The sequence below is a fragment of the Pseudopodoces humilis genome, chromosome 1, assembly GCF_049639895.1.
Source record: "Pseudopodoces humilis isolate 2021_Gansu_Grassland_sample_001 chromosome 1, ASM4963989v1, whole genome shotgun sequence".
NCBI classification, from domain to species: Eukaryota; Metazoa; Chordata; class Aves; order Passeriformes; family Paridae; genus Pseudopodoces; species Pseudopodoces humilis.
In genome coordinates this window covers 60,406,120-60,418,756 of record NC_142200.1, presented here as the reverse complement: position 1 = coordinate 60,418,756, position 12,637 = coordinate 60,406,120, and the positions used below count along the sequence as shown (strand labels likewise).

Below are 12,637 nucleotides of genomic sequence, written 5' to 3'. Positions count from 1 at the left end.
ACAGGGTTCAGCTTGTCAGAGACAGAAAAATGTTGTATTGCTGCACTGCTTTACTTTCATACAACCTATCCACCTGTAATGTTAATTAAAGACACATTACAAAAGCATTGACTTCAAGTTTTCTATTTAATTTCAGAATCATTGATGCTATGTGTGCCAACAAATGGATAACAAACCACAGCATAAAGCCAGCATAAACGCTCAAAGTTATTTTTATTTTTAGCATTATGTTCAGTTCTGTATATATTACAAATACAGTACTGTAATAATTTACAATTCTAATTAGCAAGTAGTAATTACCAGTTCCTTCCACTGTTTTAATGTCTTTGATCTTGCTGCCTGAAGAATGCTTATAATTTTCTTTACTCTTGAACTCTTGATCTCGTCTAAAAGGCTTTGAAGAAAGAAATATATTTAATACTCTCTCTCTGGAATAAAAGTTAACACTTATTTTTTAAAAATCTCTTTTTTTTTAAGATTCTGTGAGAAATAATGCAGGGATTTCACCTGTTAAATGATGACATTCTTGACTTCCAGTGTTCCAGCTCTGCAGATGGACCAACATCATCAGCTTCTCTTCTAATTTGTTCACTCTCCACTAAAACCTGTCTAATCTGCTTGGTCCAAATCATGACCACTTCTTCAAGTTTCTCAGTGACCTCTGTGTTAGTGCCTTCAAAACCATAGAATTGGACAGTCTTATAAGCACCAAGAAAAAAAAATACAGAAATTTAAACTACAGAAGCAAAGTGTTCTTGCCAAGCACAATCTGACAGTACGTAAACTCTGTATATTTGAATCACTGACCAGCAGGAAAAGATTAAGGCTGTAAGAGCAAGATGCACACATATAATTCTTGTGTGTACCTACTCTGTTACTACTGCATATCCTTTACAATGGAAGCATTTAGAAATACAGCAAGTTCATAAGAAATGGTAGAAAGCTATTGTTGAAAGAGACATAACTACTCTTTTTCTTATAAAAACACATATGTGAATAATTTTTTTTAGAAATACAGGTGTTTTTATTCACTTAGTCAGACAATATTGGATAGAATTTTCCCAGTATCAAAGGAAGTGAATAGTACACACACTAGTATATTGATTCACTCAGCAGCTACTTGGCCGGTAAACTAGGAGGGATCCAGACTGCTGCTTGCATAATATATCAAGTAACTATCTAATTCTTTAAGATCTATGAACTAAAGTATGGGCAAATGATTGATGGTCTTATAATTAAACAATCACAAACCTGGCAAAAGTAAGCAGAAAAATGTATACAGCTCAGGGAAGATGAACTAATTCTTCAAAGTAGATTTTTACTAACAACATAACATTAACAACATTTATTAATGACATAACATTAGTAGTGTTTCTTTTATAAACAGCACCATTGCATTTGCTCTAGTGTAGGAATTACTCACCTGCAGTTATATAATCACATGGGTTCTGTAAGTTTCTGACATAAATATCAATATCCACTTTTGTGAGCTGAATTTTATCTTCTATATTCTGTCTATTTGATGACAAAGTACTCACAAATTTATCCACTGCATACAAAAATTCTTGTATCTGGCTGTTCTTCAAGCCTTCTTTCACAGCTCCCCAGTTCTGATTTATGCAAAAATCAAAAAAGTGAGGGTCACACTTCCTTTTGTTTTTTGACCACAAAAGGCATTTTTCATTAGGAAAGTATTTCTAATTCATGACAGTATATAAAGATTTATCAACATGCCCTTTAAAATATACTCATCAATACTTTAAAGTGTGCATTGATTTAATTATTCTGTTAGACAAGAAGAGACAATCAAGCAAAAGGCTCTAAGAAATGAAAGTCTCTGACTTCACTCTGACTTGACTCTGAAGTCAGCTGTCACTGATTTCACACTGGGTTGTATTTTATTTAGTGTTATTTTTCTCCTTCTGAACAGAGAAAACAGACTCTAATCTCTATTTCTGCTTCTGGGGACAGAAAATGTGTATGGTAGTGTATGGTAACAGCACACACCACCCTCATACTCAGCAGACAGTGAACTTCTTTTTATTTGCCACCTTGGAATTCGTGTTTCCAGAGGTAACTGAACAAACTGTGGTGCTTTACGAGAACCACAGAATAAGGACAACTCAAAGAAGCTGGATATTCTGGATATAACACTGTTCTTGCTGTTCATGCTCCAGAATAAAGTCATGGACTGACCCCTTGTGTTGCCATAAGGACTTGACACTTCTTTCAATCCAGGTTTTTATTTTTCATAAAGTCATCACAGCTTTACCTTGGCATGGTTGCTGTGTTATATTCTCCTTTGTCATATTAATTAAACCTGGCACTATTGCTTGAAAATTAACACAGCTACATGAATTTCAAACATTTGTCTACATACAAATTGCATGAGTCTCATAAAGGCTTATATTAGACTTTTATTTTCTTATATCCTCTGTTCTAGGTCCAACAGATGTACAAACAGAACTGCAGCAGCAACATGCCTTACTTCCACATGTTCTTGAGAAAAATAGATGGATTGCTTGATTACCTGTTGGGATTTAAGTGCTGGTATCATGATCTGGGACAAGAAGAATTCCAGTCCCTGAAGGATATTGCCATTAGTACAATCAAACATGCCAAAATTCACCTCCTTTGGGAAGAAACAAAAATTAGCTCAATGCATGTTGACTTCTGCAGCATTACACTATTTGAGTGAAATTTAAATACATTCACAGTCCATAACTATGTAACAGAAATATCTCTGAAAGTCAGAAAAGGCTGTTACAGTACATTTTTAAACACAACAAGCTATGAGAGGCTGGAAAACCTTATGTTGGTTTCAAGAATTATCTTTATTTTAAAAGTTTAAAAGATACAGTTTAAGTGCAGCATTTCAATAATTTAGGCTCATTACTTAAAATCTTCCGGTTTAGGCCTCTATTCCCTATTGTCATTAAAATTTATATCTTAATGACTAATTAATGATTTTTATATAATTAAAATCTTGGGGTTTAATAATACTGCAGTAGCTAATTTATAAATCATTAGAATTTTACTTTATTACAAATACTTACTCTTATGAAAAAGAAATTCTGTCAATCATACAACTAGACATTTTCATGAAAGCATTCCCTATTTTTTTCTGACTCCAGTTGCACGATTAAAGGTCTGAAAAAATATGAACCTGTGAATACTGCATGATTTTGCTCTGACCTGAGAGACATTTGATGCAGTTATAACTTCATCTGATGTTCTTAGGAAAAATGCACAAGTTCCTGTAAAGTCCTGTAAATAGGACCAAATGCATACAATTAAAAAGAATACATGTATACAGTAATAGTAATAAAGATAGTGAAACTGTTTGCAGGATATTTGAAAACCTGTCCCTCTCAAATCAAATACTGTTTTTTTTCTGTCTGACACAAGGATGTCAAATATGCCCTTTTGGACAGACTGATTCAGTGTTGCACCTCTACTAAGAAAATGCAGTTCAGGGAGAGCTTGTGAGCTAGGCTATTTCCTATTATTGTACGTGAACTATGCTTTTTTATCTATTTATCCATTAAACCTAATAACAAACCTAATAATAACTCAACTTCGGCAAATTTGGAAAGCCATTCTAGTTGGCCCAATTGGCAGAGGAATGAACCTCACTCTTCTCTTGAAAACAAGGAAGAATTCTTCTGCTATGTCCTTTCTGGCATTACATTTCTGGCATTACAATGTTAACATAAGCTCTTTGGGCCTGATAAGAAACAACAGCAATAACAACAAAAAGGAAAACCAAAGCATCACCAGGCCTTATTCAAAGACCATTGTATATGAAGAGTCGATTTCCCCCAAAAGAGATTGAAAAAACAAAAAATTAATCAAAAATCCTAATGACAACTCTGAATATATTGTTGACTAATGTTTAGATATTACAGGGAAGAAGTTATTATAAAAGTTTGAATGGAAGAAAGGACTTATTAAAGGTATTATTTTGAGTAATGTGCAGTATTACTACATGAAAGGGCATAGAAAACCACTGAAGGACTGCACTTTTAAACCAGAAGTGCACAAGCCCTGGAAGATACTTAACATGCAGTCATTATAAAAATGTTAGGATCTGCAATTTTTAACAAGGATTTATTTGTCTTGCTCTCCCCTCAGACAGTGAAATCACTAGTTCTTTACTGGTGAAGGCCAACCTCAGCTCAAGAAATGCTGTGAGACCCTGAATTATGAGAACAGAGACTAAGTATTTAAATATCTATCCAAGAATTATGAAAAATTGTATGATACTGCAGAACTGTTATGTCTTTTCAATATTTTACTTTTTAAATGTCATCTAATGAATTTTTTCAACCATACCTCAGTAGAACCCATGGTAATAAATAACTTCTTCTGTGACAAATTGTTTGTTGACCCATCTGGCCTCAATGATGCACTTGACTTTTGCTAGCAATTAAATTATAAATAAGAGGTTAATAAAATAGAAACTACATCATACAAATACTTCATGCATTTGAATATGTGAATTATAACTAAGTTTATTCTGATTCAGTTTTTAATTCCCAGATAGAAATCACAAGGTTTGCATTATCTGGAGAATAAGTTTTGCCCGAATCCCAGTAAACAGTTTCACAGCCCCATTCTTTCAGAAATAAAAAAATAAATTAAAAAAAAAACCAAACAAATGAACAAAAACCCCAAAAAAAACGTAAAAAAACCCCGCCAAAAAACAAAAAAACAGCAAACAAGAAGGGGAAAAAGCCAGAAGAGATAACTAAATTAAATCTGAAGTGTTTCCTTGTGAAACTTCCTCTATTAAAACAAACTGAATATCTCACAGAAAGAATCATATGCTTGGTCTGCAAAGTCATAATGAAACTGTGAACGGGAATCACAAGCAATGCCATCATCTAGATCCTGCCAACAATGCAAGAAATTTAGTTCTCTGCCCATTTCTTTAACCAGACATCACAGAAAAACCTTCTCTGTGGGAAGCCTTGCTGCCACTGGCTCCTTTCCATTGAGATGTATCTTTAACCTCTTCTCTTTGAAGCAACAAAAAAGCTTAAAACTAATAAAGACCTCCTTCCCTCTAATTACGTGTCATGTATTTTGTAAAATAATCTGTTGAAACTTGGAAGAATGTAACAGAAAATAATGTGGGAGAAGCTTGCAGGTATATTTCTCTTTAAAGTTGAGGAGAGCCTTCTTCCGAGAAAGTCAAGTGTTCAGCTCTTGCTAGACTAAATATGTGATGTGTGATACACAGGAGTGGCTCCTCACTTCCACCCCAAATCAGCATCTGCTGACCCCCACACATGGTTTCAAGTGAACATCATGCACCTAAGATGGTGAAAAAGAGAGATGAAGGGATGAGAAGCAGCAGATTTGATAAATCCTGGTAAGGACATGACTACTAGTCAGGCCAATAGTTTGCCCTGCTCAGTCTTTTGTCTCCAAGAGCAACAGGGCAAGCACATCTAATACTGCTCTTAATTAAACTCCAGTTCTCCAATGTGCTTGATATCAAATTGTTGACAGAACAGTCAAATTAATGAGATCTCTTCACTCATGAGAATGTGGTGGAAAATGCTAGAAATGGCATTCATACTTTCTGTCAGAAATATTTTTATGCTATGCTGCTTCTGAAACAGAACTCTCACAAATTATTTTTTTACGGTTAAAGGGGTCAAAATAAAACACAATTAAATGCCGCAATGAAATGTTTCATTTAGCCCAGGCTGGGCATTTATTTCTGATTTGTCAGTTAAGGAAAACAACGTCAAGATTCTTTGTTTCATCTTGATTTAAGTCAGAGAACAAGACATTTATCCCAGAAATGTGCATGCCTAGTCTCACTGAAATGAAAAATTGATTAAACTGTTTTGACAGCAGAGCTCATTCTGTGCTTTGCAAAGTCTCTAAGCAATTCCAGTACCACTCAAAAGTTCTTTTAATTTATCTAGGCTATAATGATTCTGTAATTCATTCTGCATTTAACTGATGATCAAGAATTATCAGTTTTTCTCCTCAACAAGCCGGAAATACCACCACAGGGTGAGTTAGCTCTCCCTACCATGGCTCCTCACTGGCATAATTTGAAAGGACTTATGAAGGACTTCTGCAGTTCTGGAAGCCCACAAGAGTTGTGTAAGACAATGCGGAGGCCACGTGGCACCTTCTGATATCACACATTCAATGGATGCAGAACAAATTATTTCACTCTTTATGCAAAGGCTTTTCCTTCACAAAACTTAAAGGGAGAAAAATATAACTTGGGGACCACAATTGCTTTATTTCTAGTCACAGTTTTCAAAACTTATTTTCTGCAGAATGGGACAGACCTGAACGTGATGCCACCTTAATTTAGAAAGAAATTGCACCATTTTTACCCTCTTGAATGAGTGCTTTGTCCGTAGTGGAGTTGGTACAGTTCAAACCAAAAGAAAATAAACTGATTCTTACACAGACAGCTCCCCCATTCCTATAATACTTATGCTAGCTAATCTAGTATTTTAAAGTCTAAATACCATGAACACTTTGTCTCAATTATCTCTATCACTTTTGCAATCTGAATTTTTACTCTACTTGGCCATTTTTAAGTTTTCTTCTGTGAAAACAAGAACAGTATCAAACTATGCCACAAAGCATCCTCCAATTTTCATGTAAGCCAAGATGGAAGCATTTAAACAGTGAGGTCCAAGTTCTTTCCACACTGCCATAAATAGCAAAAAAAAAAAAAAAAGAAAAAAAAATCCCATTAAGATTTTTTAAATTTTGCAACAGTTATGTGATTTATTTTTTTTTTAAATGCAAATTTGCTTTTCAGAAGCAGTAATGGAAACATACCTGCAATACATCTTGGTAAAAGAAGATCAGCTTTTTAAGTCCACTAGGGGCAAAGAATTTTTCTATTAGTTCAAACTAAAAAAAAACCAAACAAAAAAACAATTGTAGTTAATTGTGAGATAGTTTCAAAACACTGAAAATTTTGGAAATATTTCTTGTAATAACAATTTAATTAATATTTACCTTGTCATCAGAAATAATAGTCTCCTCCACTTGCTGCTCACTCAAGTCTATCCCATCTGCTAATCTTGATATCAAATACCTGTGCCTTCCGTCAATCTGGGCTCTTCTCTCCTCTTTGGTTACTTTAGCTTGCTTGGCTAATTCTTTTCTGCTTTCACTGGAAAGCACTATACTTTTCTTAACAGCAGACTACAAAATAGAAGTTTGTTATAGAGAGATTATTTTTCCTCACTTAAGGTTTGTATTTTGTACTGTTGGTCTTTAAGCTGGTTTCATAAACTACTTCAAGCAGGAACATAAAAAAATTACATGTAAGGAATGTACAGGGAAAAGAACAGTAATAATTAACTTGCTAGGCCAGAATTATTTCTCAGTATAAAGCTGCTATGAAAACTACATATCTGAAACTCCAGGATCTCAGAACCAAATGTGGATCCATACTAAGGTCACAATACAAATATAGCACTATAACAGCTCTATTTCAAATCTCAGCTTTAGGAATCCAGGTTCCAAAATTCTGCATGTCCATATTCCAGATTAAGGATTGATATCTACACTGCCAGCATTTTAATATATAGTATCAAGTTATTACCCTAAAGGAAATAAATAAACCAAACCACTATTAAATCAGTTACCACAGGAATAAATATAAAATTGATGATTAATATACAGATCATATAAAGGTAGTAGCACAATTATAAAGAGGTTTATGTAAAAAAATAGTATTTTTCAAAATCTTCCTATCAGTGTGAACAAGACTGAAAATAGATATGGTGACTAATATTTTTAAGTCAACAGAAAATCTTAGTAAGCTATATGAAAAACTAAAGATTTGTGTAAATAAGTAACCACACTGATCATTTCCCTCTATACATAGCTCCCACTGACATGAGTGTCTGGGGTTTGGAAGTGTCTGAAGTGTCTCTGTATCTTACAGTTTTACCAGAGAGAAAAAAAGGTAAAATACATCACTTCCCAGTACTCTACATTAATTGGAATTTTAATTAATCAATCCCACTCTTAGATTAAAAAACAAAAAGGCTGGCCAACTTCCACCTTCGCTTCTTACCATTTGGTCTTATCCCAGACTCTGAACAGATGTTTTCCATCCACTCTTGTCTCTACCTACACCTCTTAGAGACCAGGAGACCGTGACCATATCTGAATACCTGTAGTTGTTGGTCAGTACCCTTCTGATATCTCTAAAAGCTGATTGTGATTCATCAGGTATTGTGATTCCCAACTCATCTCTATGTCAGTCTTTTATCACCTCTGGTTTCCATGTCAACAACTGGATCTGTTATTTTGCATAGGCCTTTCCTAATGCAGTGTCCTTATTCAAGTGTTCTTAAACAACATTAATTTTTAACTTGGCAAAGAATGGGTATTAACCAGTAGATGACAAAAAAAATACATCAAAGAACCCAAAATCCCAGCAACACACATAGTGAGCACAGAAAGTCAGTGCCCTAACACTGAAGACACTTTTGAGTGGTTCACTGTTCTTTTCCTTGCAATTAACAGAGACTGAAGGAACTCAGCTTGCTTCAGCATTAGACAAGCTTTTGTCAGTGTAGACTTAAAGAAAAATCTGTATAGAAGAATATTTAGTGAACAAAAGATAGTTGTGTCACTACGTGCTTTAGAACAAAAACACTTGCCGGAAGAACAGTAGTCAAAGATGATCCTGTGACAGCAGATCCTAGCTTGGTGCTCCATGTCTTCAGGTTCTCTCCATGTCTATGATATTTGCTTTCTGTCTCTAGTTAAAAGCAATTACAAGTTCTAATTATTCAAGTGCATCAAATGCATTTACAAGACCTGCAGTGTTGTGTCTTCATATTTGCTAGCTAACAACTCACACTGGGGAAAAAGATACCATTTTATTTCTCAAAAAATGACATTTACATCCCATCATTGGCAGCAAATAGGATCCCCAGTGGAGCATGCAGTAATGCTTATGAGCAGCTCCAAACTAAACTTCCATGAATTACTGTTTAATCTATTTTATATAAATAATAAGATTGTGACCAAAATTAGAATTCTAATAGCCTAGATTTCCATATAAATTTTCTATAAAATTGTATCTCTTTTTGCCTGATTAATATGTATACACAGAGTCATAGAATGGTTGAGATTGGAAGGGATACTGCTCAAGCAGGGTTACTTAGAGCCAGTTGTCCAGGACTGTTTCCATATGGCTTTTGAGTATTTCCAAGGATGGAGACTCGATAACCTCCCTGGGCAATCTGCAAAGTGCTTGGTCACCTTCACAGTGTTTCCTGATGTTCAGAGAGAACCTCCTGTGTTTCATTTCCCACCATTGCCTCTGGTCCCATCAATGGACACCATGGAGAAAAGCTTGAGTCCTTCTTCTTTACACCCTCCCTTCAGGCATTCACATGCACAGAGTAGAACCCACTCAGACATAGCTCTTATCTTTTCTTCATCGGAGAAGTGCTCTACTGCTTCCATCATTTTCATGGCCCTTCACTGGACTCTTTCCAGTATATCCATGTCTCTCTTGTAGTGGGAAGGCTAAAACTGGACATCCTATTTCAGGTGAGGCCTCACCAGTGCTGAATGGAGAAGATGGATCACTTAACCTGCTGGCAATACTCCACACTATCATCAGCCTCCTTTGCCACAAGAGCCATTCTTGGACCATGTTCAATTTCCTGTCCACTGTGAATCTCAGATTCTTTCCTGCCAATCTGTTTTCCAGCTGTTCAGCTAGTATTGTTGCATGAACTTGTTCATCCCAAGGCGCAGGAATTTTCTCCAGCCTCTCAAGGTTCCTCTGGATGGCAGAAGAACCCTCTGGTGCATTGGCCAACCCTCCCTTTTGTGTGTTTTTAGCAACCTTGCTAAGGCTACCCTCTGCCCCATCATCCAGATCGTTAATGAAGATGTTGAAAAGGGCTGGACCCCATACTGACCCCCGAAGTACACTGCTACCTTCTGGGCTCCAGCCAAACTTTGTGCTGCTGATTACCATCCTCTGGGCTTGTCTGTTCAATGTTTTCAATCCATCTCACTTTCTGCTCAGACAGCCCATACTTCAATAGCTCCACTATGAGGATCTTACAGGAGCAAAGGGAAAATTTAAATTGTAACTGCTCATCAGTGGTACTTTTTAACCTAGGAACAATCTGGCATAGAGAGAAAGAGGGTCCAACTGCAGAAGGAGTTAAGCTGTCTGGATGCAGGAATACCAGAGGCAGAACAATCCCTTTTAAGGGAGTATAGTTTCCCTGGGTGGTAAGAAACAGCCACAGCTTGTCTTGTAGCCATCCAGGAATGCCTGGCTCAGAATCTACCTTTGGGCAGCAGAGCTGGTGCTGGGGGTGGACCCAAGGCTGAGCTGAGGTGCTCCATGCTGATGCTCACAGGACTGGTGGTGGTGCAAGTGTATATAAGGAATTGCTTCAAGAAGTATCTTTGCAGACTTCCTGTAGAATCAGTTATGGTTTTAAGACCGTCCAATGCATTGTTCATTATTTTCTTATATATATTTCAGCACAAATGCGTGTTTAACCCACCAATAGGGGAACAATAAAAATTCTCAACAGGAGAACATCAAAAGCCTTACTGAAGAAAAGGCTTCACCTTTTCTCACCTCACCTTTCCTTGCAAATCAGTCTCACCAATCATTCCCTTGCTGAATGCATGCTGACTACTCCCAGTCATCTTCTTGTCCTTCGAATGTCTGGAAATGGTATCTGGGATTAGCTGATCCACCACCTTTCCAGGGACTAAGATGATGCAACTAGCCTTTAGTTCTCTTTTTTGCCCTTCTTGAAAGCACGAGTGGCATTAGCTTTCTTCATGGCCTCACACCCCTCTTTCCAGTTGCCATGAATATCTATTTATTCAGTACTCTCTAAAGTGATCTTCTTCTACAAGGTCAGTGAATACATAAGCAAAGTGGACATCAGTAAGGGATGCACCCACAGGCACAGAGGGAGATGACTGTGTTCAGTGACTTTTGAACTAATTTGATCTATTACCACTGCTAAAATATTCCAGCAAAATTATACCATATTATGTGTCATACTGTAAAGTATACTATATTATGGAGCACTACTCATTTTAATTCCTACTATGATTCAACATTAGGAAATCTGCTATGGTATCAGGGTTGCACTGTGGATGACCCTGTATATACATACATATATGTGTGTGTGTGTGTATATGTGTATATATGTATGTGTGCGTGTGTGTGTGGGTGTGTGTATGCATATATGTGTTTATTTATGCATACATATTTATTTATAAAGCTGAAAACAGCACATTCAGCACACACAGTTCTTACACTGGCAGATTCAGAATAGCACATACTCACCCAGTATATGTAAACTTAAACACTCTACTTAATAATTGGTTTATCATTTTGTTCTTGTATTTTTTTTCCCATACAAAGCTGACATGAAGTACTTAATATTTTTTCCCTTACCTTTTTTTATAGCAATGAGAGGTGGAGAGAGATCAATCTGAGGTTTAGAAGAAAGTTGTGTTGCTCTCAGTTGCTCTGATTCCTCCTGTGCAGAGTGACCATGAGAGGAACTGGGCTCATCTGGTCCCCCTAACTCGGTTTCACCTCCCAGAGTCTCCTCCATTTACACCAGCACACAGCAATCAACCTAAATCAACAATACAGGAAAAGACAACACAGTGTAACACTGTAATAAAGACACCTTCCTATCCCTGTTACAGCATCAGTCCGATAGACTAGCAAGGAAAGGGGGGAAAAGTACCTCTGCTTTCAGTCGGTGATTTTAAAAGAGAAGATCTAAGCAGTTTTCGAAATGATAAAAGCTTCTTTAAGGGTGCCTGTTACCAAAACTTTATTTCTAATTGCATAAATATACTTTCCCTCCAGCCAGACTGCCGCAGGTGGGAACTCACGCCCTGGGGGACAGGTTAAGCTCCTTCCGAAGCTCCTGCAGGCGCAGGTCCCGCTGCGAAACGCTGGGCACCGAGCGCCGGCTGCGGCACTGCTGAATCCCAAGCAGGTTTTTACCCCTGCCGTCTCTCCTGGGCACGGCTGGCCGCTGCTATGGCAACCCCTACACAAACCCAGCGAGCGGCCCAACCCCCGCGGGCCGCCTCGCCTGTCCCCATTTCCCACTGGATACAGCAACCCGGTGCTAATTTCTTAATTACCTGTCTTTTAAAAAGCACCGTAGTTTTCTCTCACGTATAAATTAAACCCTAAGCACGCAGCTTCCCTGAGCCTCGGCGACTGTGAGGGAGGTGCTGAGCCAGGGAAGGCCGTGGTGAGAGCTGCATCCCGATGGCCACACCACGCTCCCGACACATCCCCCGCTGGCACGGCAGCGCCCGGGGGTCTGGGCACGGCGTGAGGAGACAGCCGACACCGCGGGCTGCGAGGAGTTTCCCTTCTCCTCTGCCGCGAAAAACAGCTTCCACACGGACCTGAAGCCATGATGTGATGTGCAGTTTATCCAGCTTATCCATTTTCATTACAGAACCACAGAATCAGCTAGGCTGGAAAAGACCTCTGAGGTCATCGAGTCCAACCAGGTTGACCCAACCCCACCGTGTCAAGCAGACCATGGCACGGAGCCACATCCAGTCATTTCCTGAACACCTCCAGGGACGGTGA

The 12,637-nt window shown here is 37.7% G+C and overlaps 1 protein-coding gene across 1 annotated transcript in view; it reads right to left on the bottom strand.

The window, feature by feature from the left end:
- LOC102112159 (dynein axonemal heavy chain 5-like) overlaps positions 1–11,875 on the bottom strand; it is a 151,066-nt gene extending 139,191 nt beyond the window's left edge. The window contains exons 1-11 of the mRNA XM_014255866.2: positions 11,766–11,875; positions 11,465–11,651; positions 8,670–8,770; positions 7,009–7,197; positions 6,826–6,900; positions 4,336–4,422; positions 3,196–3,267; positions 2,531–2,632; positions 1,424–1,610; positions 508–673; positions 301–394 (exon numbers count right to left, since the gene is read on the bottom strand). Coding sequence (XP_014111341.2) covers positions 301–394; positions 508–673; positions 1,424–1,610; positions 2,531–2,632; positions 3,196–3,267; positions 4,336–4,422; positions 6,826–6,900; positions 7,009–7,197; positions 8,670–8,770; positions 11,465–11,627 — 1,236 coding nt within the window. The 5' untranslated portion in view covers positions 11,628–11,651; positions 11,766–11,875. The remainder of the gene's footprint in view (positions 1–300; positions 395–507; positions 674–1,423; positions 1,611–2,530; positions 2,633–3,195; positions 3,268–4,335; positions 4,423–6,825; positions 6,901–7,008; positions 7,198–8,669; positions 8,771–11,464; positions 11,652–11,765) is intronic.
- Between the last annotated feature and the right edge of the window lie 762 nt (positions 11,876–12,637).